Source organism: Lepidochelys kempii, chromosome 1, assembly GCF_965140285.1.
Source record: "Lepidochelys kempii isolate rLepKem1 chromosome 1, rLepKem1.hap1, whole genome shotgun sequence".
In the NCBI taxonomy this organism is placed as follows: domain Eukaryota; kingdom Metazoa; phylum Chordata; order Testudines; family Cheloniidae; genus Lepidochelys; species Lepidochelys kempii.
In genome coordinates, this window is record NC_136380.1 from 274,303,774 (window position 1) to 274,330,988 (window position 27,215).

Consider the following 27,215-nt stretch of genomic DNA (forward strand, 5'->3'; position numbering starts at 1 on the left):
TATGTCTTAAGCAAACTTTTTTAATTATTAAAGAACCCCGTATATTTTGATTGATAAAATAAAAAAATAGGACACTTCAGAGTTCTAAAAGAAGATCTCTGGACCCAGGGACGTTATGTAAAATCTGTATGTATTGTCTTTGACAAAGGTATGCTGGAATTCAGTAAAACTGCATGCATTGTCATGGTGACACTACTTACAAACACTTATAGTCATATGCAAATTTTGATCAAAAATTAAAAAAGGAAAGAGACGTAAAGTATTGTAAATTAAGACTTCCATTCTGATTACAAAGTGCTATTTTCCATGATCAGAAAAATGATTATACTTGCTCTTCAATGGACTTTGGATCAGGCCTTTCAAGGGGGTGGATTACTTCAACTGATAGAACCTATAATGTTCTTTCAAAAGAATCCCTCCACTTACTCATAACCTTCTTACCTGTCATGAGTCTTTCATTTTAGTATAATGTTTGGACAATTGACGAAGTCCTTTTAAATTCACTTTTGGGACTATTTCAGGGAATATATGGTTTGGAAGATGCTGTTGCTGAAATAAAGGATTTAAAAAAGCAGATTAAAATAAGAGATCGTGAGACTGAAGGATTGATTAAGGAAATGAACAAACTTGAACTTAAAATCAGTGATTTTCTTGATGAAAATGAAGACCTCAGGGAACGCTTAGGTATGTCATTTATGAAATTTTACAAAGATTTCACTGTGTCATAAAGTTCAAATAACATTCTATTAATGCAAATATCTTATCTTATTGTAATTCAGGGTGTGTAAATTATTTTATTTTTCTTACTAAAAATGAAGTGATTAATTTATTTCTTTATTTATTAGGAAGAAATGATTAGCTGTAGGATTGTTCATGAACAAATGTGGTCAGTAAGCTGCTCTTGACTGAGCTACATTTCTCTCCTCCCTCCTACTCCAGAAGAACAAGAGGAAGTAGTGTTTGCAACCTTCATTTTTATTTCTATGATGCTATCTAACTTTTCCTGATTCCAGAACGTCTCATGCAGCATAGTACATTCTAACACTATGATATTTGTGAAGAAAATATTATAGTGTTGTCTGTCATAATATTGATGGAAAAATGCAGAAAGAAAAAAACATGAGTTAGTCTGTGTAGGCTTTTATAGCAAAAGATAAATTACTACCTGAAGTTAAGTATATTACTTTTAGTTATGGGTAAGTCAACTAATATTGTCCTTTTTCCAGATTATATTAGCCATGGAAGAGTTGTTATATATGAAGAAAATAAGTGTCCTTATTGGTTTTCTGTATAATTATTGGTAATCCTACTTGAATATGAAAGTATTCTTATTTAAATGGGTTATGTGTTAATGCTTTGTAAAGTTAGAATTATTTTATCTAACTAATGAATAATTACACAGCATGGATTGTGTTTCAGGTCTTGATCCAAAGACAATGATAGATTTAACTGAATATAAAAACAGCAAGGCACTAAAACAGCAGCAGTACAGAGCTGAAAACCAGATCCTTTTAAAAGAGGCAAGTGATAAATTATGTTTAGGCATATTTTGTAAAATGAAACTGAACAGAAATAAATATTAATATTTGATTAATGTGCAGATTGAAAGACTGGAAGAAGAAAGAGTTGCCCTGAAACAACAGATTCGTAAACTGGCTCAGGAGAAAGGAAAAAGAGCGGCAATGTTAGGTAGGACAGAATCACGGCAGTTTATTTAGATTTTGTCAGTTTTCAGACCAGCCACTGAAAGTGGTTCTGTGTAGCTATATTTGGGATAACTTGACAATGTGCCGCATTTGCTAATGTATCTAAATGTTATGAAACTGAGTATAGATAGTGGCCCAGATCTTCAGCTGCACCAGAGTTCTAGTTGGTGTATCTGAAGGAAAGGGATGGATTGGCTTTTTATTTCACTAATCATCCAGCCTCTTGCGTGTTCTAACTTGTGCTGGCTTGTAATGGCTTCTGAAGAGTTATCAGAGTGCAGAACGCTCCAGCCGCACCCTCCCTCTCTCCTCAGGCAAATGTTTGTAACAGAGACATTGCAAAGAGCTGGCTATGCCAATTCTACACCAGCCAGAAATATATCCACCGCAGGGGAATCATCAGCTGCCTGCCAGGAGCAACTTTATGACTCCTTTGCATCACAGAACAAGACCAGAAATCTAGCCCATTGTTTGGAACATTTCATTTTGTTGTCAGGAGATAGATAAATTCATTCATAATAATTTGTTGTTATTCATACATGTATTGGTAATTAGGATTGGATGCAGATGACCTGCAGCTGATTGATAGCTTTACTGAGGATCTGAAGATAAAAAAAGGGAAATCAGACTTCATGAGCACAGTTAATGTTGATGAAGTTAAAGCAAAGGTAGGGTCATGATATGGGAATGCGTATTGTATTTTTTTCTGTATGAGTTGGGCCCCAAAATAGGAACTGTTAGTGTCTGAGTATATAGTTTTTAGACTTACACTAAGAATTAATAACTATATGGAACTATCTAAAGAAACAATCCTAAATGAATTGTCTTTAGCTACTGATGTAACAATAATAAGCATTGTTTACTTTTCTATGAATACAGGATAACAATTCATATAACATGGAAATGAAAAACATACTTTCAATTAGACGAGCATCGTTTAATGTGTTAAAATCTGAGAAGGATATATCTGAAAATACCATGGCTTTGGGAAATCTATCAAGAAGAATTTCTAGTGTACTTCATAATCTAAATCGGTCAGAAAAAAGTGGAAATATTTTTGTCCAGTTAGATTCTAGACACCTGGCACAGATGCAGCCAAAAGATGATGGCCATAGTTCAGAAACTTTTACTATAAAAGAACTTTACAGATCATCAGGATTACAATCTACAGAGACACTAGGGACAACAGGCTATGCAACTAATAGACAGCTATCAAAAGGCTTAAAATCAGACCATCCATGTTCATTTTCTGCTGCACAAATAATTCAAAAGGATTCCAAAAGCCAGCAGATACAAGGACAGAATGGCCAAAATTATGGGGAAAAAGCATCTTTTCAGAAACAAACAGCAATATGCTCTGGTTCAGACCAAACATTTTCTGAAGATTTCCAGGGAGGGCTGTCTCTTAGTCAAAAATCTGCCATTTTTTGTCAGTCTATTCTTGGAAAGCCAGTAACACCATACAAATCACAAGCAGTGAAGCTGAAAGATGAACAGAACTATTCTCAAATAAAGTATTCTGATTTCTTAACTGATTTTCATGATGTCAGCAAAGAACAGATAGCCTTTCCAGAATCATTGCAGGCAGAAATTTTGAAAAGTGGACTTGAAGGTGGACCATCAGAATACGTATGTCAGGTAGATCCAGTCGAAAATCTCATAGGGCAATTGAGGAGTGAATTATTTTTTCTTAGATCACAGGTGAGGCTTCTCCACTATACCTGTAAGTTTACCTTTTGTAATTATTAAAGAAAATATATTCAGTAACAGATAACAGACAAAGTACATTTCTTATTTTCTGTGTTTCAACTTGATTAAAGTATATAAGACCGTTCCATTCCAGCACATTTAAGGTTTCGGTAATAAAACATAGAAAGTTCTTTAAATATAAAGCCACCAGAATCACAACTGCTTCTTAGTCAATATGTAGACAGCAAAAGTGTAAAAGAGTTGTTGTTGTTTTTTTTAAATGGAAAACAAGATTAGAGAGCTTTTTAGTTCTGTGGTCAGTTTTGTTTTTTGCAGAAGTTTAACTTTTGAGAAGTTTAACTTCTCCCCCTTCCAATCTTATCTTTCAGACTCCCTCATGACTGTAGTGTTCCCTCCATTCTTATATTTTAGTTTCAGTTAAGCAACAAGCCACAGTAGCATGAGGCATAGGTGCCAACTCTATGGGTGCTCCAGGGTTGGAGCACCCACAGAAAAAAATTAGTGGATGCTTAGCACCCATCGGTAGCCAGCTCCCTGCCTCCTCCCTAGCACCTCCTGTCCACTTGTGGCCTCACCAATCAACTCCATCCCAGCGCCTCCCGCCCTCTGTGATCAGCTGCTCTGTGGTGTGCAGGAGGCGCTGGGAGTGAGGGGGAGGAGTGGGGATAGGGTGTACTCAGGGGAGGGGGCAGAATTGGGGCAAAAGAGGGTGGGGTGGAGGTGTAGCGGGGTTGGGAAGAGGTAAGGTGGAGGGGGAGGTTTGCGGGGGAGCAGGTTTGGGGGGAGGTTAGGGTTGGAGTTGGGATGGGGGGAAGGGCTGAGCACCCCTGGGGCCTGGAGGAAGGGTCTGTGGCATGAGGTGAGTCACCTGTTAATTAGAAAAGGCGGACTTGAGGCACCTTAGAGACTAACAAATTTATTTGAGCATAAGCTTTCGTGAGCTACAGCTCACTTCATCGGATACATTCAGTGGAAAATAGAGTGGGGAGATTTATATACACAGAGAACATAAAACAGTGGGTGTTACCATACACGCTGTAATGAGAGTGATCACTTAAGGTGAGCTATTACGAGCAGGAGAGCAGAGGGGAAGAGAACCTTTTGTAGTGATAATCAAGGTGGGCCATTTCCAGCAGTTGACAAGAATGGCTGAGGAACAGCCTGGGGAGGGGAGAGGAATAAACATGGGGAAATAGTTTTACTTTGTGTAATGATCCATCCACTCCCAGTCTTTATTCAAGCCTAAGTTAATTGTATCCAGTTTGCAAATTAATTCTAATTCAGCAGTCTCTCGTTGGAGTCTGTTTTTGAAGTTTTTTTGTTGAAGAATTGCTACTTACGTCTGTAATCGAGTGACCAAAGAGATTGAAGGGTTCTCTGACTGGTTACCTACTACAGGACAGGCCCAACAAAGAAAATAACAGAACACCACTAGCCATCACCTTCAGCCCTCAATTAAAACCTCTCCAACGCATCGTCAAGGATCTACAACCTATCCTGAAGGACGACCCATCACTCTTACAGATCTTGGGAGACAGGCCAGTCCTTGCTTACAGACAGCCCCCCAACCTGAAGCAAATACTCACCAGCAACCACACACCACACAACAGAACCACTAACCCAGAAACCTATCCTTGCAACAAAGCCCGTTGCCAACTGTGTCCACATATCTATTCAGGGGACACCATCATAGGGCCTAATCACATCAGCCACACTATCAGAGGCTTTCACCTGCACATCTACCAATGTGATATATGACATCATGTGCCAGCAATGCCCCTCTGCCATGTACATTGGCCAAACTAGACAGTCTCTGCTTAAGAGAATAAATGGACACAAATCAGACGTCAAGAATTATAACATTCAAAAACCAGTCGGAGAACACTTCAATCTCTTTGGTCACTCGATTACAGACCTAAGAGTGGCAATTCTTCAACAAAAAAACTTCAAAAACAGACTCCAACGAGAGACTGCTGAATTGGAATTAATTTGCAAACTGGATACAATTAACTTAGGCTTGAATAAAGACTGGGAGTGGATGGATCATTACAGAAAGTAAAACTATTTCCCCATGTTTATTCTCCCCCTCTTCCCCTCACTGTTCCTCAGACGTTCTTGTCAACTGCTGGAAATGGCCCACCTTGATTATTACTACAAAAGGTTTTTCCCGCCCCCGCTCTCCTGCTGGTAATAGCTCACCTTAAGTGATCACTCTTGTTACAGTGTGTATGGTAACACCCATTGTTTCATGTTCTCTGTGTATATAAGTCTCCCCACTGTATTTTCCACTGAATGCATCTGATGAAGTGAGCTGTAGCTCACAAAAGCTTATGCTCAAATAAATTTGTTAGTCTCTAAAGTGCCACAGGTCCTCCTTTTCTTTTTGCGGATACAGACTAACACGGCTGCTACTCTGAAACTTGTTAAATAGTTTACATTTAGATAAAGTCCAGTAATTTACAGCTCTTGTCTGGATGAGGTGGGGGCTGAGACAGTGCTGCTCTTTGATATTAGTGGAAACATTAATGAATTGCTAGGGGGGAGTACAAAACTATAGCACAAACATACAGGAACAAAATCAGAAAGGCTAAGGCACAGAATGTGTTACACCTAGCAAGGGACATAAAAGGCCATAAGAAGAGGTTCTTTAAATACATAAGAAGCAAAAGAAAGACAAAGGAAAGTATAGGTTCTCTACTTAGCAGGGAAGGAGAGGTAATAACTCATGACATCAGGAAAGTTGGGGTGTTTAATGCTTATTTTGCTTCAGTCTTCACTAAAAAAGATTATTGGTGACCAGATACTCAACACAATTAATGTTAACAACATGGAGGAAGGAACACAAGCCAAAACAGGGAACATAAGAATGGCCCTACTGGCTCAGACCAAAGGTCCATCTAGCCCAGTATCCTGTCTTCCGACAGTGGCCAGTGCCAGGTGCCCCAGAGGGAATGAACAGAGCAGGTAATCATCAAGTGACCCATCCCCTGTCACTCATTCCCAGCTTCTGGCAAACAGAGGCTAGGGACACCATTCCTACCCACCCTGGCTAATAGTCATTGATGGACCTATCTTCCATTTTTTGAACCCTGTTATGGCCTTGGCCTTCACAACATCCTCCGGCACAGGTTGACTGTGAGTTGTGTGAAGAAATACTTCCTTTTATTTGTTTTAAACCTGCTGCTTATTAATTTCATTTGGTGACCCCTAGTTCTTGTGTTATGAGAAGTAGTAAACAACACTTCCTTATCTAGTTTCTCTACACCAGTCATGATTTTATAGACCTCATATCTCCCCTTAGCCATCTCTTTTCCAAGCTTAAAAGTCCCAGTCTTATTAATCTCTCCTCATATGGAAGTCATTCCATACCCCTAATAATTTTTGTTTCTCTTTTCTGAACCTTTTCCAATTCCAATTTTTTGAGATGGGGCTACCACATCTGCACACATTTTTCAAGATGTGGGCATACCATAGATTTATATAGAGGTAACATGATATTTTCTGTCCTATTATCTATCCCTTTCTTAATTATTCCCAGCATTCTGTTCACTTTTTTGACTGCCGCTGCACATTGAGTGGATGTTTTCAGAAAACTATCCACAAAGACTCCAAGATTTCTTTCTTGAGTGGTTACAGCTAATTTAGACCCTATCATTGTATATGTATAGTTGGGATTATGCTTTCCAATGTGCATTACTTTGCATTTATCAACATTAAATTTCATCTGCCATTTTGTTGCCCGGTTTTGAGGCAACAAAACCCAGTTTTGAGGTATCCTTTTGTAGCTCTTCACAATCTTCCTGGGTCTTAACTATGTTAAGTAATTTTTTATCATCTGCAGATTTTGCCACCTCACTGTTTACCCCTTTTTCCAGATCATTTATGAATATGTTGAACAGGACTAGTCCCTGAACAGACCCCTGGGGGACACCACTATTTACTTCTCTCCATTCTGAAACTGACCATATATACCTACCCTTTGTTTCCTATCTTTTAACCAGTTACCAGTCCATGAGAGCACTTTCCCTCTTATCCCATGGCAGCTTATTTTGCATAAGAGCCTTTGGTGAGGGACCTTGTCAAAGGCTTTCTGAAAATCTAAGTATGCTATATCCACTGGATCCCCTTGATTCACATACAGAAGCTCCCCAACTTACACAATTGTTCCTTTCCAGAAAGCCTTGCGTAACTCGAATGTTGCGTAAGTCAGAAATGTATACCCGAACGTTACGCAAACATACACCCCTCCCCGAAAAAGAAAAAAACAACTCCTATTTGTAGCTTACGGATCTTTTTCTGTAAGTGAGAATTTGCATAAGTCGGGTCTTGCGTAACCCGGGGAGCATCTGTACTTGTTGACCCTTTCAAAGAATTCTAGTAGATTGATGAGGCATGATTTCCCTTTACTAAAACCACGTTGACTCTTCCCCAACAAATATGTTCATCTGTATGTCTGACAATATTGTTCTTTATTATATTTTCAACCAGTTTGCCCAGTACTGAAGTCAGGCTTACAGGCCTGTAATTGCTGGGATCACCTCTAGAGCCCGTTTTAAAAATTGGCGTCACATTAGCTATCCTGCAGTCATCTGGTACAGAAGCTGATTTATATGATAGGTTACAGACTACAGGTAGTAGTTCTGCAATTTCACATTTGAGTTCCTTCAGAACTCTTGGGTGAATACCATCTGGTCCTGGTGACTTTTTTGCTGTTTAATTTATCAATTTGTTCCAAACCACCTCTACTGATACCTCAATCTGGGACAGTTCCTCAGATTTGTTACCTAAAAAGAATGGCTCAGGTTTGGGAATCTCCCTCACATCCTCAGCCGTGAAGACGGATGCAAATAATTCATTTAGTTTCTCTGCAATGGCCTTATCGTTCTCGATCATCCAGTGGCCTCACTGGTTGTTTAGCAGGCTTCCTGCTTCTGATGTGCTTAAAAAAAATTTGCTATTACTTTTTGAGACTTTGGTTTCTCAAAGTCTGTTTTGGCCTTCCTAATTGTATTTTTACACTTCATTTGCCAGTGTTTATGCTCCTTTCTGTTTTCCTCACTAGGATTTATCTTCCACTTTTTAAAGAATGCCTTTTTACCTCTCACTGCTTCTTTTACTTTTTTGTTTAGCCACGGTGGCTCTTTTTGGTTCTCTTACTATGTTTTTTAATTTGGGGTATGCATTTAAGTTGAGCCTCTATTATAGTGTCTTTAAAAAGTTTCCATGCAGCTTGCAGAGATTTCACTTTTGTTACTGTACCCTTTAATTTCTGTTTAACTAATCTCATTTTTGTGTAGTTCCCTTTTCTGAAATTAAATGGTACAGTGTTGGGCTGCTATGGTGTTTTTCCTGCCACAGGGATATTAAATTTAATTTTATTATGGTCACTATTACCAAGTGGTCCAGCTATATTCACCTCTTGGACCAGATCCTGTGCTCCACTTAGGACTAGATCAAGAATTGCCTCTCCTCTGGTGGGTTCCAGGACCAGCTGTTCCAAGAAGCAGTCATTTAAGGTGTCAAGAAACTTTATCTCTGCATCCCGTCCTCAGGTGACAGGTACCCCGTCAATTGAACAGAAAATAACAGGTTAAAGAATATTTAGATAAGTTAGGAGTATACAAGTTATTAGGGCCTGATGAATTTCATTCCTGGGTTCCTAAGGAACTAGCTGAAGCATCCTTGGAACCATCAGCAATTACCTTTGAGAACTCATGGAGGCTGTGTGAGGTCCCAGAGGACTAGAGAAGGGCTAGCATAGTGCCTGTTTTTAAAAATGGAAACAAAAGAGGACCTGGGGAATTATAGACCAGTCAACCGAAATACCTGGAAAGATTATTAAACAATCAATTTGTAAGCACCTAGAGAGTAACAGAGAGACAAGGTGGATGAGGTAATATCTTTTATTGGACCAACTTCTGTTGATGAGAGACAAGCTTTTGAGCTACACAGAGCTTTTCCTCAGGTCTGGGAAAGGTACTAAGGGTATGTCTTCACTAGCAACATTAAAGCGCTTCTGCAGCAGCGCTTTAATGTGGTTGTGTAGTTGTAGCACCGGTGCTGGGAGCTGAGGCGAGTAGCTAACAGCGCCGGGAGCACAGTTCCTAGTGTTGGTGCACTGTCTACACTGCCACTTTACAGCACTGAAACCTGCAGCGCCAGGGGTGTGTTTTTTCCACACCCCTGAGCGAGAAAGTTTCAGCGCTGTAAAGTGGCAGCATAGACAAGGCCTAAGAGTGTCCCAGCTAAATACAAGATTGAACAGATAGTTTAGCATAAGTAATTAGCACATGTTCTAATGAACCATTCAAGGTGAAGTGGCCCGTTAACACCCTTGTAGTCATAGGACAAATCGACTGGGGGTTAGTGGGTTACAGAATGCCATAAATCCAGTGTCTTTATTAAGACCATGATTTTTAGTGTCTATCAGAGTTATGAATTAAGCTCCCAGGCTTGTTTTTTTGAAAGTGCTGTGCAGTTTCCTTTGAGGATGAGGTCTCGTAGGTCAGCAATAGAGTGATTGCTTTGTGAAAAGTGTTCACACATAGGTGATATGGTGTTTTTGTCTTTTATTATTTTCTTGTTTGAATTCATTCGAGAGTGTAGTGATTGTCTAGTTTCACCCGCATAATTGTTATTGGGACATTTAGTGCACTGGATGAGATAGGCCACATGTTGTGATAGGCATGTGTAGGATCCATGGGTCTGGAAGGATGTGTTGTGGAGAGTGTTAATCATTATAGCAATGGAGATATGTCTGCAGGTTTTGCATCTGTTGTTGTGGCAGGGTGTGGTGCTACTTTGAGTTGGTGTGTCCTGGTCTCTGGGGAGCTTGTTTCTGATCATGAGCTTGGAGAGGCTGTGGGGTTGTTTGAAGGCCAGGAAAGATTTTTTTCAGTGTGGGGTCCCCATTGAGTATGACTGGCAGTTGTTTGATGATGCCTTGTATCAGTTTCAGTGTGGGGTGGTAAGTGACACCCAAGGGTGTGCGGTCAGAGGGGGATTTATTTCTGTATTGATGCAGATTCCATGATGCGATCCACTTCTCTGGTGGAATATCCTTGTTTGGTGAAGGCAATTTTGAGTGTGTTAAGGTGTATATCAAGACCACTAACTACTTATTCTATAAACTATCTGTTCTATCTTGTATTTAGCTGTGATGTTTTGAGTATCTTTCCCAGACTTGAAGACAAGCTCTGTGTAGACCAAAAGCTTGTATCTCTCAGCAACAGAACCTGGTTCAATAAAAGATAATACCTCACTCACCTTGTCTCTCTAATATTCTGGGACTAACATGGCTACAACAACACTCCACAGAGGATAATAGGCTTGTAAAGAATTGCCAGCATGGATATGTCACGAACAAAAACCAACCTAATTTCCTTCTTTGACAGAGTTACTTGTTTACTGCTATATCTTGATTTTACCAAGTATTTTGACACAATTCCATTTGATAGTCTCATAAGCAAGCTAGGGAAATGTGGTCTATATGAAATTACTATAAAGTGGGTTCATAACTGGTTGAAAGACCATATTCAAACAGTTATCAATGGTTCACTGTCAAACTGTGCGGATGTATCTCGTGGGGTCCGATAGGGGTCAGTCCTGTGAGAGACACTATTCAATATTTTCATTACTGACTTGGATAATGAAGAGAAGAATATTCGTATAAAATTTCCAGATGAAACCAAGTTGGGAGGGGTTGCAAGCCCTTTGGAGGACAGGATTAGAATTCAAAAGGATCTTGACGGTTTGGAGAATTGATCTGAAATCAACAATATGAAATTCAGTAAAGACAAGTGCAACGTACTTCACTTAGGAAGGAAAAAATCAAATGCAAAACTACAAAATGGGGAATAACTGGCTAAGTGGTAGTACTGTTGAAAAGGACCAGAGGGTTATAGAGGATCCCAAACTGAATATAAGTCAACAATGTGATGCAGCTGCTAACCAGGCTAATATCATTTTGGGGTGTATTAACAGGGGTATATTATGTAAGACATGGGAGGTAATTGTCCTGCTCTACTCAGCACTTGTAAGGCTTCAGCTAAAGTACTGTGTCCAATTCTGGGTACCACAATTTAGGAAAGATGTGAACAAATTGGAGAGAGTGCAGAGGAGAGCAACCAAAGTGATACAAGGTTTAGAAAACCTGACCTATGAGGAAAGGTTAAAAAACTAGGCATGTTTAGTCAAGAAAGGAAGACTAAATATGTGAAGGACTGTTGATAAAGAGGACTGTAATCAATTGTTCTCCATGTGCACTGAAGGTAGGACAAGAAGTAATCAACTTAATCTGCAGTAAGGGAGATATAGATGAGATATTAGGAAACATTTTCTACCTATATAAGTAGTTAAGTACTGGAATAGGCTTCCGAGTGAGGTTGTGGAATCCCCATCATGGGAAGTTTTTAAGGACAGGTTGGACAGATGTCTGTCAGGGATAGTCTAGGTTTACTTGGTCTTGCCTAAGTGCAGAAAGCTGGAGTTGACGACCTCTTGAAGTCCCTTCCAGTCCTACATTTCTATGAGTCTGTGATTGGCGGAATATCAGAGCAGTGTCCTCTGTGAAAGGATGCCGCAGCTTTAGCCAATGTAAGGCATAGGGGAGAAGTAGCTTCTGAAGCTTCTGCTACCAATGAGGATAGCAAGGAAAAGAACCAAGGTATTAAGGAAATGAAAGATTCCTTTCTTTCAGTCATCCTCCAGCTAGTGAGAAGTTTCTGAGCTGGCTTTCAATTACTTTCCTCTCCCATCTCTCCATCTAGTGGCAAAGAAACTGTAGATTTAATATTGGGAAAAGATTTCAAGTGGTGAAATTTGTTAGATTAGTGGTTCCTAGATGGTGGTATATGGAACGCTTTCCAGTGATTCAGAAAGGAGATAGTTGGTCACATACGCAAAGTTATATTTATTTTTCTATGCACTAAATAGTTTCCTAACATTAATTGTCTGTGTAAGCAACTGCTGTACTTCCCAAAGGGATTTTATTGGATTTCCAGTGGAAGGGGAGGTGGCCCACTTGATCATGAATCGGATGGGAGGCGTTCATGACATGAAGTCTACAATATGAAAAATTTGGGGAACTCTACATTAGACTGCTGAAATAATCTTCCAAAGGAAGTAGTGAAGTCTCTATTGCATGAATCTTTTAAAATTGGACTGAAAGAAACCCTGGAGAATATGGAGTAGGGAAAATCATTAGCACAGGAATGGACAAGTTAATTAAAGAGTTCTTTCCCATCGCTAACTTCAATGAGTAACAACTATGAGAGGTATTTTCTAGATTTATTAAACTATTCTTTTTGATACTCATAATTGATAAATGGGACTCATGTCTGTATAAGTCAGTCTTTTAAACTATTGTCTCTTATGCTTTGCTCCAACAGGGCATTTTTAACTTATGTGTTAACAAAATTATAAAACAAATAATATAATTCATTTAATTTACTGCTAAAATGTAATAGTTGTTTCTTTATTCATATCACAGAAAAGGTCTTGGAAAGATAACATACATAAATGGAAATCAAATCACTTGCTAATTATTGATTGTTCCTCTAGAATAAGCAGATATCCAGGGATTTGTTGGCCAAGAACACATTATATAGAAATGCAGAACTTGCGCTTGAGAGATACAGAAGCCAAGCAGTGCAGGTAGAGCAAGGCTTTCAAAGGATATTTATGAAGAGAGGAAACTTTAAATGCTTGCAAACTTTATTTCTTTTTATTTTAATAAACTATTCTTACTGGTTTTTTTGTTGTGCAGATGACACTATTTCTTTTACTGTCCTCTTACAATAATATAATTGTACTGTCAAATATGTATGATTTAATAATATTTCTTCAGGCATCTAGTTTTATTTAACAGCCATCACTCAATGGTATGCTCTTAAGTATTCTCATACTAAAAGACTCTAAATCTTATGTCTTGAAAATCTAGTTTTTAAGATTGTTTCTTTCTTTTTTGCCGGTAGAATGAATACCTTGCAAAAGAATTAAATGAGAGAGAGAAAGATTTGGAATGGAACAGGACTGCGATAGCCAAATTTCAATCTAAATGTAAGCTGTAATTCTTTGTTAGTATAGGCCATGATTAAATTTATAAATAGCTGCTGATAGTCAGATCTTTATGTATAATTTTTAGAGGGCTAATATTCTCCTGCTTTATTTTGTTACACTTGGAAATCTAATTTTTCCTTTAATATTTTAAGGTACAGTTTACTTGGTGTTTTTCAGAATGCATGAAAGGCACTGTATGTGTATGTGTGTATATATATTTGGATGGCTATATATATATATATGGAAGGCTTTTATGACCTAATACCTTTAAACTCTGAAATGTAGATTGAGGGTTGGTCCTGATAAGCTACAAAATGATGATAATGAAACTTAATTTACCAAGTGTCAGAGGGGTAGCCGTGTTAGTCTGGATCTGTAAAAGTGGCGAAGAGTCCTGTGGCACCTTATAGACTAACAGACGTATTGGAGCATAAGCTTTCGTGGGTGAATACCCACTTTGTCAGATGCATGCATCTGACGAAGTGGGTATTCACCCACGAAAGCTTATGCTCCAATATGTCTGTTAATTTACCAAGGTCTCTTATTTCTTTAGAACTTCAATAAATACTTTAAACTTTCATATATCTTCTATAAAAGAGTTTCTATTGTGTGGTACATATTCCTGATTTTAAACTTAAAAGTTAACATCGGTGGCACTATATGGAACACATTTTATTTATTTTAATATGTGGTTGGTATTTAAAAAAACAAATTGCTTAGATGTAATCCAACACAGCACTTAAGCACATGCCTAACTTTAAACCCATGAATGTCCCATCGAAGACAGTGGTACAACTCACTTGCTTAAAGTTAGGAATGTGCTTATGTGCTTTGCTGGATCAGATCATTAGTAAACAAGGGGTTGGGGAGTCAGAATGATGCATTTACTACTTGTGCACAGAAATCTGAAGTCTCTGAACTCTGTAGGTGGGTGTGTATTTCTTTGAATAAGATGAGCCATTTTTATTATATGTCAGACTAACAGAAACTGAGATGGACTTGTATTTTTCCAGAGTATTTTAAAATATTTTAGTAATTTTAGAAATATACATTATTGTATTGCAGTAAAAGAATTATCAGAAGAAAACAAGCAGCTTGAGCAAGGAATGAAAGAGATATTACAAGCTGTCAAGGAAATGCAGAAGGATCCTAGTGTGAAAGGAGGAGAAACAGCCTTAATGATCCCTAGTCTGGAGCGATTAGTAAATGTAAACCTTCTTTCATTTGAATTATTTGGCTTGGTAGAAGTTACTTATAGAGTTCTCTTTGTTTTGACTGCTCCAGTGTTGAACATTAGCTGTTATATGTTCAAAATACTTCCTAAAATCTTAAAAACACAAATCAAATGACAAATGAGAGTAAAATTCATCTTGACTGAATAGTCAATCTTTAAAGCATTGCAGAATACTTCAAAAATGGATGTAGTATTTTACATAAAAGCAGCTTATAATATATTAAATATATGACTTTTTAAAAGTAATCTACTTTGAGTTGTCATGGTAGAGATCAGATCACTGAAATATTAGCTTGAGACATGATGATGTTCATGCATGAAAGTGTTTGTACTGTTAGATTTAGTTTTCTTAATCACTTAGCGGCTAGATCTGCGCCCAGCTCACAGTCATAGCTACGTAAAGCAGAATGCTTCCCAGTGCTCCTAGGTTTCCTGGTAGGATTGCAGTGACACGCACATTTTGGGTTGTCGGAACTCCCCTCAGCACAGACAGCCAGCTCTACGAGCTGACATGAGGATGGGGTTGAGTTATGGCTTTGCCTACTTTTGTCTCTCACTTCCCCTTTATGATGATTGGATGGTATTAGTCCCTGTACTCCCTCTGTCACAGCAGCTGCAATTCTGAGCCCCACTTATGCACACTGGAAAGCTCCAGTTTATTGGGAAATATGGAAAAGTATTTGCTTTCTTTTGCTTGTTTCTTGTTTTTCTGTTTACTAAATTAATTCTTATTGTGATAGGCAATCGAATCAAAGAATGCAGAGGGAATATTTGATGCCAGTTTGCATTTGAAAGCTCAAGTTGACCAGCTTACGGGGCGAAATGAAGAACTGAGGCAGGAGCTGAAAGGATCTCGAAAAGAGGCAACAAATTTCTCTAACCAGTTAGCAAATGCTAATGTAAAGGTATATATTCTAATTTGTTTTACAGTGCTAATATAGAATAATTTGCTGTCTCCATGACTAACATAGAACAAAATACACTTAATATTTTGTATTAAAATCCTTTTAAATACTAGATATTGCTGTCAGTTTTTTTAATGTAACTCACACATTTTATTTTACTTACACATTTTGAAAATATGTAAAACCTCATATATAATTGACAAGAGATACAATCATACATACTTGTTACTATATTTATAGATTATAATCTATGTACTTGTTCTCACTGAGTTAAAATCCAAATAATTCAAATGTTATTCCATACTTACAAAAACCCTAATACCAAGGCCCCATCATAGAATTGGTCTACTAGGCGAGTTGTTGGGGAGAGCTGTGCTAAATGTGAGTTGCAAAAAGATTTTTGTTTCTTTTTTCTTAAAATGAGCAATAATCATCTTACACTTCTTACATATGTGAGAGATTCAAATAGCAAGGCTAATAGGGATTCAACAAATAAATTGATTTTAAAATATTTTCCCTTTTGGCCACTGAAATAATAGCTGGTGATTTTAGCTCAACTGTGAATGTTTCCAAATGTTTATATTATATGTCCCAAAGGCTATAACATATTAATATTAAACATATCTTCAAAGTGACATCTTTATAAAAAGGCAGACTCTCTATATGAACCCTTTAAGACAGCTGTGTGATCCAGTATGACTTCCTAGTATCTGTAGCATTACAGAACAGTATTTTCTGGGGCATTGTCGTTAGAGATTGTAGTCAAAGCTCTTTGAAGGGTTTAAAAAAGAAAGACTTGGTAAATTTAGAGTAAATGTGCTGGATAGCCATCTGAGCCTAGCAGTTTTGGACACTGAGGCTTAGCTCAGTCTCCATATGAATGTTTGTGGGTAAAAAGAAAGAAAATAACCTACAAATTATATGCTTGAGCAGCTAAAGTAAAATTGAGATGGATCTCCAGCTGTGTGAGCCTGCTCTGGATGCTTGATCATTTTTAGCCATTTGACTCAAAGTATTGTGTTTTAATCTTTTTGTGGAATTGTAATTTTAAAAATAGAAAACTTTACTTTAAAACATATAAAAAATAATTGGGAATGTTTATAACTCAAAACAGTGTGAGACCGGACATCCCTACATTTTGTATCCATATTTTTGGCTGAATAATAGAAGTTTCTTCTTACTGCTTCTATTCTCTTTATTTATTTTCTTTAGATTGCACAACTTAAAGATGAAGTTTGTTTGTTACGTCAATCGGAAGGCGCCAATATAGTATTCAGAGGAGTAAACCGTCCAGAAGGGATGACTCCTTCAAGTGCTAATATAGTTAATTCTCAGAACGAATATTTAATACATCTTTTACAGGTAACTGATTTAACCTGCATACTTGGGGTATTTGTAACATGTATTGACTCCTTCCAAATCTGTTGTTATATCATATGTGGAAACTGGGGAGGCTCCTAAAAACTGTAATGTGTATTGTTGTAATAGAATACAGTTGCCTGAACCTTCCTTGTATCACATCTCTGGGCTAGAGATTATTTAATTTCTAATCCCACCAAAGCAATCTGCAAGGAAGGGCCAATCCCTTTTTCCTCTCCTGTACCCAACAAGACAAAGAAGACTTCTTGCCTAGAATTGCATTGTTTCATATACAGTGTAGTCATCAAATGCAATTTAAAGATCCCAAAAATCAGGAATATTTCAGTATGTCTGGAAGAACACTCAGTATGTATTGGCTCCTCCTGGACAGCTTGAGGTACTCAATTTTTTCATTTTTGGGCTCCTAAGCTTGATGTGCTTTGTGAGTTATGTTAAAGAGTTTATTAAACAACTATACATTCCCAGCATCACAAATAGACTTTATACAATACACTTGAGAGAAAAGCATGTATGGAAAGGAGTGGACTGTTTTTACATTTTTACATAAAGTCTAATGTTTGTAAAGCCAGAGGACAATCAACAAAAAATGTCTATTCTATTGTTCTTCTCATCTAAATTCCCATGCCTGTTTTATATAGAGAATTTTAGTACAGAAGGTTAGGAGACCATATTCAAGCATAAAATAAATGGTGAGGGATGTAATCTTCCTAATTTGGCCAGTGGGAAGTTGGGCTTTTGTGTGAATTTATAAAGAAAGCCATTTCCTTTGCTTGCTATGGGTCAATTTCTTCATTACCAGAATGCCATAAATATAGTTTTACCAAGATTATATTAGAAGATTTTTTTCCCCCAGAAAGTTGCCAGAGTGAATCTAGCTGGAATAAATATATAAGTACTGAAAATATTTGTATGTTCTGTCATGAAAAAGTGTTTATAGCCTTTGTAGCTTTTGCATTTTTTTTTTAGAAACCTGTAATTATTATTTTTCTAGATTAGGCATTTATCAAGAAATACACAAAAGTTAATATGTAAGGGTTATGTTGTTTAAAAGAATTCTCTTGCTTTTTTTTTTTTTTTTTAAACTGAATAACTGGTCGGCAAAGTCATGCATCCTCATTGAATTCTCTACTACTTCTGCCACACACTTCTTCTGTGCAAAGCTCCTTGTAGTCTTCTGTTTACTTATTTTATTTCTCATGTGAGTTAGTTGCTCATTTGTGTGGGGGGAATGGTCTGAATGTTGAGAAGAAGGGCATAAATATGCTTGAATTAAAACTGTTGATTGCTGGGATGAAGGGAAAGATAAAGTGATAAATGGAGGGATGGGGACTTAAAAAACAAGCACACAAAATATAAATGGGAGGATGGGGACTTAAAAACAGGCACACTAAACATAACTAATAAGATGTGTGCCTATCATCACCCCGATCAGCTTGCTTGTATCAGAAAAGATTTGTTTATATTGTATAGTTATGAAATATGAATGCATTTGGCAGTGGGAGAAATACTTAACATTTTCCAGGTGTGCAGTTTCATTAGTAGTCTGTATGGACAACTCCCAAAATGTCAAGTAATTCTCAACTCCTTTTGGTCTGTGATGTGTAAAATTAATTATTATTAATTTATTACTTACAAATATTTAAACATTACTTTTATTTAGACTGTTTTTGATATGTTGTTTTAGCATAAAGATGCAGGCTCTGTTTCTTCAATGCATTGATCTCATTGGCGCAAAGGTCTACATGAGAGAGTACCATTGGATGACCATTGGATGACTTTGATGAATATTTTCAGATTTGAAGCATACATTGTTAATTATATCATTATTTTTTATTTTGAAAATGATCATTAGGAACTAGAAAATAAAGAACTATTACTTAAGAAATTAGAAGAAGCAGTAGAAGAATATAAGCGAAAATTTGCAGTAATTCGCCATCAACAAGGCTTGCTATATAAGGAATATCAAAGGTACAAATCCTTTGGGGTCTTCCTTTTGAAATGGTCAGGGTGATAAAACCTTAAACTTTCAAAGTGTTTTAAATATTTTAAATAAGAGAAAATATTAATAATTTCCCCACTGTGTTCAAGTTGTTATTTCTATTAGCATCATGGAGACTTGTGTGAAATAATCATTCTTCTTTTAGGTGGCCTCTGTATATTCCCCTTGGTGCTGCTGTGCTTCAAAAACCTTTTAGAAAAGCAGTGTCTGTTGCGCTCACATTTTGTTGCCTGCTTTGTGGCAAGAACTATCCTGTACAATTTTCACAGTGACAGAAATCATTTTTAGCACCAGGGAAATCTGCAAATTGTGACTCTGTCAAGCTTCCCTTGAATCTGCATCCGGAAACTCATTTGTACCTGAATGCATCTGATGAAGTGAGCTGTAGCTTACGAAAGCTTATGCTCAAATAAATTTGTTAGTCTCCAAGGTGCCACAAGTACTCCTTTTCTTTTTGCGAATACAGACTAACACGGCTGCTACTCTGAAACCTGTCATTTGTACCTGACATTTGTGGAAGCCTCACTTCCAGTCTTCTCTGCTTTCAGGCATAAGAGTAGGAAAAATTGGAGCTCAGAGGAAATCTTGTTCTGAGGGACCCAGTGTTATTACAAACGAGGAAGAGGAAACATTGCTCTGGATCCAGGGATCACAAGTGCAGACTGGAGATGTCAGTTCCAGGGGTGTCTCTGGACCTTCATGTAAAGCCAGTTCCTAAGCCAATTCCTCTCCTTTCCCACCAGAGGGTTAAGACAGAAATTGTTTAGATCGGAGAATGTACGCGAGTCAGGGCCGGCTCCAGGCACCAGCTTTCCAAGCAGGTGCTTGGGCGGCATTCAGAATGGGGCAGCAGTCAGTGTCCCACGGCGGCAATTTGGCGACAGCTCCGCCACTCTTCCAGCCGCAGTGGCTTTTGGGCAGCAGCTCCACCACTCTTCCAGGCGTGGCGGCAATTCGGCGGAAGCTCTGCCGCTGCTTGGAGCGGCAAAATTGGTAGAGCCACCCCGACGCGAGTCTCTTAATTTGGATTCCAAGTTCTGGGGGCTGCCCAGATTGATATTTCACTATTGAATTAGGCCTGGAGGCTCACTTGGGCAGCTTCTGAGACAAAAGAGCTTCCTTTGTTTTCTGGGGATTTATGTTTGTTGACTAACTTCACTAGCAGTTTCTGGATCCTGTTTTTGTGTCAGTCTGTGACGTTTGGGTTGCACCTCTATTCCTGCAAGTACAAGAGGCAGATAATCTTACGCATGGGACCTTGGGATTTGGCCACACCTCTTCTGCCTATGTACTAGAGTCTCTGCCTCCAGCCAGGCAAAAAAATAGTGATTGAGTGCTCCCACTTTCCCTGATGCATTCAAGTACAGCTGGTCAAAACTTGGAATTTCTGTTCCATTGAGCATTCTGAAATTTTGAAAGTGTTTTTTCCATTTTGGAACAAAAACTGGAAATTTCTAAATTTTCATGGAAAGGAAATTATAAGTTTTTGTTTCAAGAAAAAAATTAACCATTTCATTTAGATTTTCCTGAAACAAAACAGAGCAGCTGGCTCCCCTGCTTGCAAGGCACTACCTGGACTTCCCCCACATCCGCCAGTAGGAATTGGAGGAAGCCTCAGGACTTTGTCATGGTTGGGAAGTCACCTGCCATGAAGCAGGCAGCCTAGAAGCCCTGAGAGCCCTGGTTCAAGCTGGGGCTCCACAGCTTCCAAAGTTTCCAGGCACTCTGCTGTGTAGCAGAGACCTGGGAAATCCTGAGAGCCCTGGTTTGAGCTAGTGCCCCCAGGGCTGCCCTGCTTCATGAGCCTCCCAAATCTTTAAGGTTCCCAGGACCACGGCAGGGACTTTGGAGCCACAGATACTAGAAGTCCAAGGTCTCTAGTCCTGGGGCAGTCTGCATGGTGGAGCCAAGGACCCTTGCCTTCTAGGGTCTGTGACTCTGAGGCAGCCCCACTATTACAGAGCTTCCAGTTTGTATGGCAGAGCTTCCCTGGATATGTGAACCCAGGAAGGCGTAGTAACCTCAGCCTTTGGGCACTCTTTATGGCACAGCTGCCGCAGATCCTGGAAGCCTGAGCTACCCAGGAGCTTGCCAGGAAACCTGACTGTGATTCAATGAAAGTTTGCTGAACACACGATATTTCCACAAAATGTTTTGCGGTCGATAAATTGGCATCTTCCAACTAAACTCTGTATCATTACAAAATTATTGACAAGATCATTCCATCTGTAAAAGCTTTTTTGAAGTAGCAGTGAGCAGAATCTTGCCACCCACTTAAGAGAGCAAAGATTCCAGGCCTCTGCATCTCAGATAGAACCACTGTCAAATTTCTTCTCTCCTTTTTCCTCCTTCTCCCCATCATGATGGAAGCGAAGCTGTAGATGTAGATGTAGTCTGTCTGCGAGGAGACCCTCTTGGGAGCCAAAGAAGAGAAGCTCTCCCACAACTGCTCCCAGCCCACAGAACCTCACTGTGACCAGGGAAACATTTTAGAGTCTGGACTGCTTATAGGAGCCTCCTCATCTCCCCAAACCAGTTGAAACTTGTATGAGAGAACTTCCCCAAGGATAGACCAGTCTCTTCAGTTCTTGAGTACCAACAGACCACACTTTCCTCACTGATGTGGGGGCTTGGCCACACAGTGCAGACTGCAGGGCCCACTAAAGTGAGTTGCTGTGGCCACTAAAGTGTTGCTCGGTGACAGCCCTAAGTGAATCATGCTAGCGTGAATAGATAGCTTTCAAATGGGATTGTGTTAATGTGAACTTGTTACCTTTTAGTTTGCTCTAGCAGGGTCTACATGGGATACTTACAGAGCGAAACTTTAGTGTGCGCTGCAGTTCACACTTCAGGGCCCTGTAGACAAGCCTTGGAATCTTTTGGAGTCACTTCAAATATCTTTTCAAATCTGCTGATCTAATAAACTTCAGAAGGCAAACACACAAGGATTCCCTTACCTGATCATAACAGGGTAACAGTCTGGTAAGAAGGCTGGCACCCTTTTTGCATCTCCTTTTTCACAACAGGAAGATCTGGGCTTTCTGCAAGAAGTATCTCATACTTCATATGTTCACGTTTGATGGAATTTTTCTCTTAATAACATATTTTCAAATTTAGACTAGTATGCATTCTTCACCACAGACTACAAAAGACAGTTATAACTTTTAATAGTGAAGTTAATTTTGAGTTTTCCAAACTCATTTAAAAAAAATTGAAAAATGTTTTAATGGTAAAATATCATATTTCAGTTAATAAGATTTCATAATGGCAACATGATTTACAAACAGTTTTGAAAAATCTTTACAATATTTCATATTTCTGAATGAAAACGTTGAACTATTTTTATTTAAATATATTTTTTTTTAGTGAAAAAGAAAGTTGGCAAACAGAATCTGAAAAAATGAAAGAAGAAAGGAAGAAGCTAGAAGATCAAAAGCAACAGGATGCTATGAAAATAAAGGAATACAATGTAAGCAGGGATATTTTTGTTGTTGTTTTTTCAATTGTTTAACTTTGCTTGAAAATGTGTTAGATTTTTCACAATTTTAGAGTTTTTAATGCAGGAGTAAAAAAATGTCCAAAGTTTACTTGGCACACGGGGAGAGAGAAATTAGAGTGTGGTATGACTTACAGCTACACTATCTTGAATTGTAATATTACTCACATGTTCATCTTATTTATGCACATTGTGTTTTATTAATTTAATGTATTTAAACTGTTGGCATGGATAGTATAATAATAGGCCAAATTCAGCCCCTTAAGAGGCTGCAAGTTCTTGTTGCTTAATTAGTGATGTCATACTTGCTTATATCATGGCTGAATTTGACCCAGTGTATTATGTTAGGAGCAAGTGCTTAATTTGTAGTGAAAGAGGTGCCAGGGCTCAAGCAATTTTTGACTTTCATAACTGACGCGGTAAGCCCAGAGGTGCCAGGGTTATGAACTGCCAAGCCTAGCAGGGCTTAGCCTTGGCAATTCCTGGCACAAATTAAGCACTATATCAGACTATGAAATTCAGAAGACTGCTTGTCTCCCACTGTATCACTTGCAATCATTTTTGTAGATCCTTGACTGATTTTTTAAAGTTTTTTTGAAGCAACTATGACCTAAATGTATATCCAAAAGCTAGAACATTCATTCTCTGAACATTTTCACTTGCGTCATAAAAAACCCCCCAAAAGACAAAATCCTCTGTCCTTTGTAGCACAAGCAAAAGCCTGAATTTTAGGTCTCTTTCTTGTGGGTAATAGGGAAAAGGTAAAAATTCTTTAAAAGAAGTAACTAAATTTACAGCGTAACTAAATTATTAAATATCCCACTCTGAGTCTCTAGAATTTCTGGAGTACACAGCAGTGAAATTAGGATATTTTGAATTTTTCTCTTGGAAAATCTTTAAATACATATTTAAGCACCTGATACATTTATAGTGCTATCCAAAAATTACTTGTTTCTTTTGAAGAATCTGTTTTTCCAGCTATCTTTCATTTCGAGAGTCACTAGCACATAAATCTGTTCGAAGAGGAGGTACCGTATATACTAGTTCATAAGCCGAATATTTTTGGTAAAAAGTGACGCATCAAAGAGCGGCTTATAAAAGGGGCTACGCCAAAATTTGATGATTGTAAACTCTATGAAATCATTGAATTGAATATCTAATACATTGTCGTTTTGTTTACCTGGAGCGTCTGCAAGCATGGAGCCCCCTCAGTTCTCTGCGGCCGCGGTTCGCCGTTCCTGCAGCTTCCATTGGCTGGGAACGGCGAACCACGGCCACAGGGAGCTGAGGGGCTCCATGCCTGTGAACGTTCCAGGTAAACAAAACGTCCCGACCCGCCAGCGGCTTACCCTGAAGGGGCCAGGAGCCAAAGTTTGCCAACCCCTGAAATATACGGTCATACAGTTTTTACTATTTTTACCTATCCATCTTGGGGTGTCAGCTTATAAACAAATGGGCTAATGAACAAGTATATACGGTATGTTAATGTATTTTAAAATATTCGTGTTTATACATATGAAGTTTTGACTAGAGGTGGTCCGAAGTTTTCCAACAAAATGTTCTCCTTCGAGTGATGGTTCCTATTGTATTCTATTGTGGATTATGCATTCACCTGGAGCCCGTGAATTTGAAAGTGGTATCCATTGGTCTGCACGTGCACCCTGTCTCACCTCATGCCTTCAACTAAGGGGATATAAGGAGGGGTGGACTGACCACCTCTCCAGTTCCTTCTCACCGCTGCATCATATGGGTCGGAACCTCTCTGTGTCCTAGCTTCAGCTTGATCCCCTAAGATAAGATTTAACTTTATAAATAGTTTTTAGCATCTTGTACAGTTAATAGTTGAAGTGTTTTCTCAGTTTTTAGGACTAGATTAAACTTTGGGGGAACACTTCCCACTCCCCCACAGTACCCTGTGCGGGTACTGGACTATGCCTAGGACTCTGGGCCTCAGACTCTACGCTTCCTGCCCGCAATCCTTCTTGGTCAAAGACAACCACCAGCTCTGCCTATACTGCCTCTAGGAAGCTTACACTGCAGTGAGGTGCAGTATCTGCCGCTCGTTCCCCAGCCATACCTGAAAAGGACAAAAACTGTGCCTTCGAAAACACCTCATAGAAAAGGTTAGGAGTCCTCAATCAGGCCCACGCTGGGGAATTCCTCCCGCCCCCACATATCGGCCTGACTCAGCAAGGAGTGAGCTTCCTCCTGCTAATTCTGACACTGGTGGCAGAAAATTACCTCTATAGGCTCCCTGGCAGGATCTTCTCGGGAACCCAGGAAGCACTCTCCTAAACATGAGGCTAAGTCTTCCTCGGATTCAGCTCTGAGCAAGCCCAGTACCTCAGCCCAATTGCATTTAGTATGTCCGCAGCCCAGAGGCTTGGCAAGAAATCCCATTAAAAATTGGGTTCCATTGGTACGAGAACGTGATCTGTCTTTACCATCATCCTTGGCACCTCCCAAATGTCATGATCCATTGGCATCGACGAGGACCATTCACCGCCTAACCATGGCACCATCTTCTACGGCACTGTCTGTGACGGGTTGGATCACAGAAACCCCTTTGGGAATGCCACCTGATGTGCCTAGACTACCTCTGAGCGCGTTTTCCCTGCCACCTTGGGACTTCAGTACCTTGCCTTGTTTGAGCCAGACACGCTCATCTGCTGCAAACACAGATCCAAGTCTGAACCACGTCCCCCACGAGTTGCAAGCTTAACTAAAAACAGCTTAAGAAGTGCTCCTGTCTCAAGCACTCCGATACCCAGCTCCCAATGGAGTCCAAACCCCAAATAAGTCAATTTTACACTGTATAAAGCTTATACAGGGTAAACTCATACATTGTTCGCCCTCTATAACACTGATAGACAGATATGCACAGCTGTTCTCCCCACCCCCCCCGGTATTAATACTTATTCTGGGTTAATTAATAAGTAAAGAGTGATTTTATTATTTACAAAAAGTAGGATTTAAGTGGTTCCAAGTAATAACAGACAGAACTTTGGCCTGGTGTACACCGGGGAGCGACAGGCCTGTCCGCCCTCCACAGCCAAATTGACAGCGCCCATGGAAGTTGCCAGGACCCACGTTATTGGTCTACTTGATTTGGGCTCTGGGCAGACCCTTGTCCGCCAGGCGCTCCTCCCGGACATCGAGCGGACCATTGGGGAGGTACGGATTTAGTGCATACATGGAGATGTGAAACCATACCCCGCAGTTCAGGTCCCTATCACGGTGAATGGAGCAACTCAGTTAATGAATGTGCCAATGACGTCATCCCTTGCCTACCCGGTTATTCTGGGCCGCAACTGGCCAGACTTCATTGAGGTGCTCCGATCCCTACCCACAGAGGAGGCATTCAAGGGAGCTCCACCTGAGATGGAGACAGGCCTCGACGTGAGGTCCGACCCCGGAGTTGTCCCAGTTCCCACACCCAGGCAGGACGGCCTCGAAACGGCTGGCCCCCCTCCTGACCTTGTGGACTTTAGCCAAGATCAAAGGGAGGACCCTACGCTCCGATTTGCCTATGAGCAGCTGGCCTGGGTGGATGGTGAAGTCGTGGATGCCCAGCACGACACCCAATGGCCTAGGTTTGAACTCAGTCACGAGCGGCTCTACCACATTGATCAAGACCCCCAGACCCAAGAGGTCAGGACCCAACTTGTGGTTCCCCGCATTCATCGTCGGGCTGTCCTGAAGCTTGCACGTGACATCCCGGCTGCAGACCATTTAAGGCAGGAAAAAACTGCGGCTAGGGTCCTGGCCAGGTTCTTCTGGCCCAGTGTCCACCGTGAGATGAAGGATTACTGTGTGTCGTGCCCGGACTGCCAACACATAGCGCTGGCGGGGGTTCGGAAGGCCCCCCTCGTCCCTTTACCAGTCGTAGGTTTACCATTTGAGCGGGTAGCGATGGACCTGGTGGGGCCTTTTCCAAAAAGTAAGGCGGGCCATCAATACATCCTTGTCCTGATGGACTATGCCACCCGCTTCCCCGAGGCTGTCCGCTTAAGAAGTATCACTGCCCACACCATCGCTGCGGATCTCGTGAAGATCTTTGTCAGGGTGGGCCTCCCACGGGAGATACTCACTGACCAAGGGACCAACTTCACCTCTAAGCTGTTCCGTCAGGTATGTGCCCTGTTAGGGATTAAGAAACTGCAGACCTCGGTCTACCATACCCAGACTGACGGGTTGGTCGAACGTTTTAACCGGACCCTGAAGGGAATGTTGTGATGCTTTACCATCCGGGACCTCTGCCAGTGGGGCCAACTGCTCCCTCCTTTACTACTGGCAATTCGAGAAGTCCCACAGGCGTCCACAAAGTTCTCCCCATTTGAGCTCCTCTGTGGGCGGCGACCCCGCAGGGTGTTGGACCTCTTGAGAGAGACTTGGGAACACACCCCGTCTGCAAGGCAGAGTCTCTTACAGTACATCTTACAGCTGCAGGGGCGGCTGGCATGGGTGGGCGGGCGAGCTCGCGAAGGAGAACTTAAACACAGCCCAAAGAGCCCAGGAGCAGCACTGTAATTGGGGCGCCAAGGCCCGATCATTTGCACCAGGGGACTGAGTACTCCTCCTGCTCCCTTCGGAGGAATCAAAACTTTTTGCCTGCTGGCAGGGCCCGTATAGGTCCTCCGCCAGGTGGGACCTATCACCTATGAAATCCAGCAACCTGGTCACCGTAAGGAAAAACAGATATATCATGTAAATCTCTTAAAACCCT

General features: G+C 40.0%; 1 protein-coding gene across 7 annotated transcripts in view; it reads left to right on the top strand.

Moving 5' to 3' along the window:
* The window catches only part of CEP290 (centrosomal protein 290), a 122,584-nt gene that overhangs the window by 42,312 nt on the left and 53,057 nt on the right, over window positions 1–27,215 (top strand). For all 7 annotated transcript variants that reach the window (XR_012156724.2, XM_073327590.2, XM_073327592.2 and 4 more), the window contains 10 exons: window positions 522–684; window positions 1,420–1,520; window positions 1,602–1,689; window positions 2,262–2,374; window positions 13,391–13,475; window positions 14,541–14,683; window positions 15,450–15,614; window positions 16,827–16,976; window positions 18,847–18,962; window positions 22,360–22,462. Coding sequence is in view for 6 of the 7 variants with exons in the window: in XM_073327590.2 (XP_073183691.2) it covers window positions 522–684; window positions 1,420–1,520; window positions 1,602–1,689; window positions 2,262–2,374; window positions 13,391–13,475; window positions 14,541–14,683; window positions 15,450–15,614; window positions 16,827–16,976; window positions 18,847–18,962; window positions 22,360–22,462 (1,227 nt within the window). In the remaining variant the exon portion in view is untranslated. The remainder of the gene's footprint in view (window positions 1–521; window positions 685–1,419; window positions 1,521–1,601; window positions 1,690–2,261; window positions 2,375–13,390; window positions 13,476–14,540; window positions 14,684–15,449; window positions 15,615–16,826; window positions 16,977–18,846; window positions 18,963–22,359; window positions 22,463–27,215) is intronic.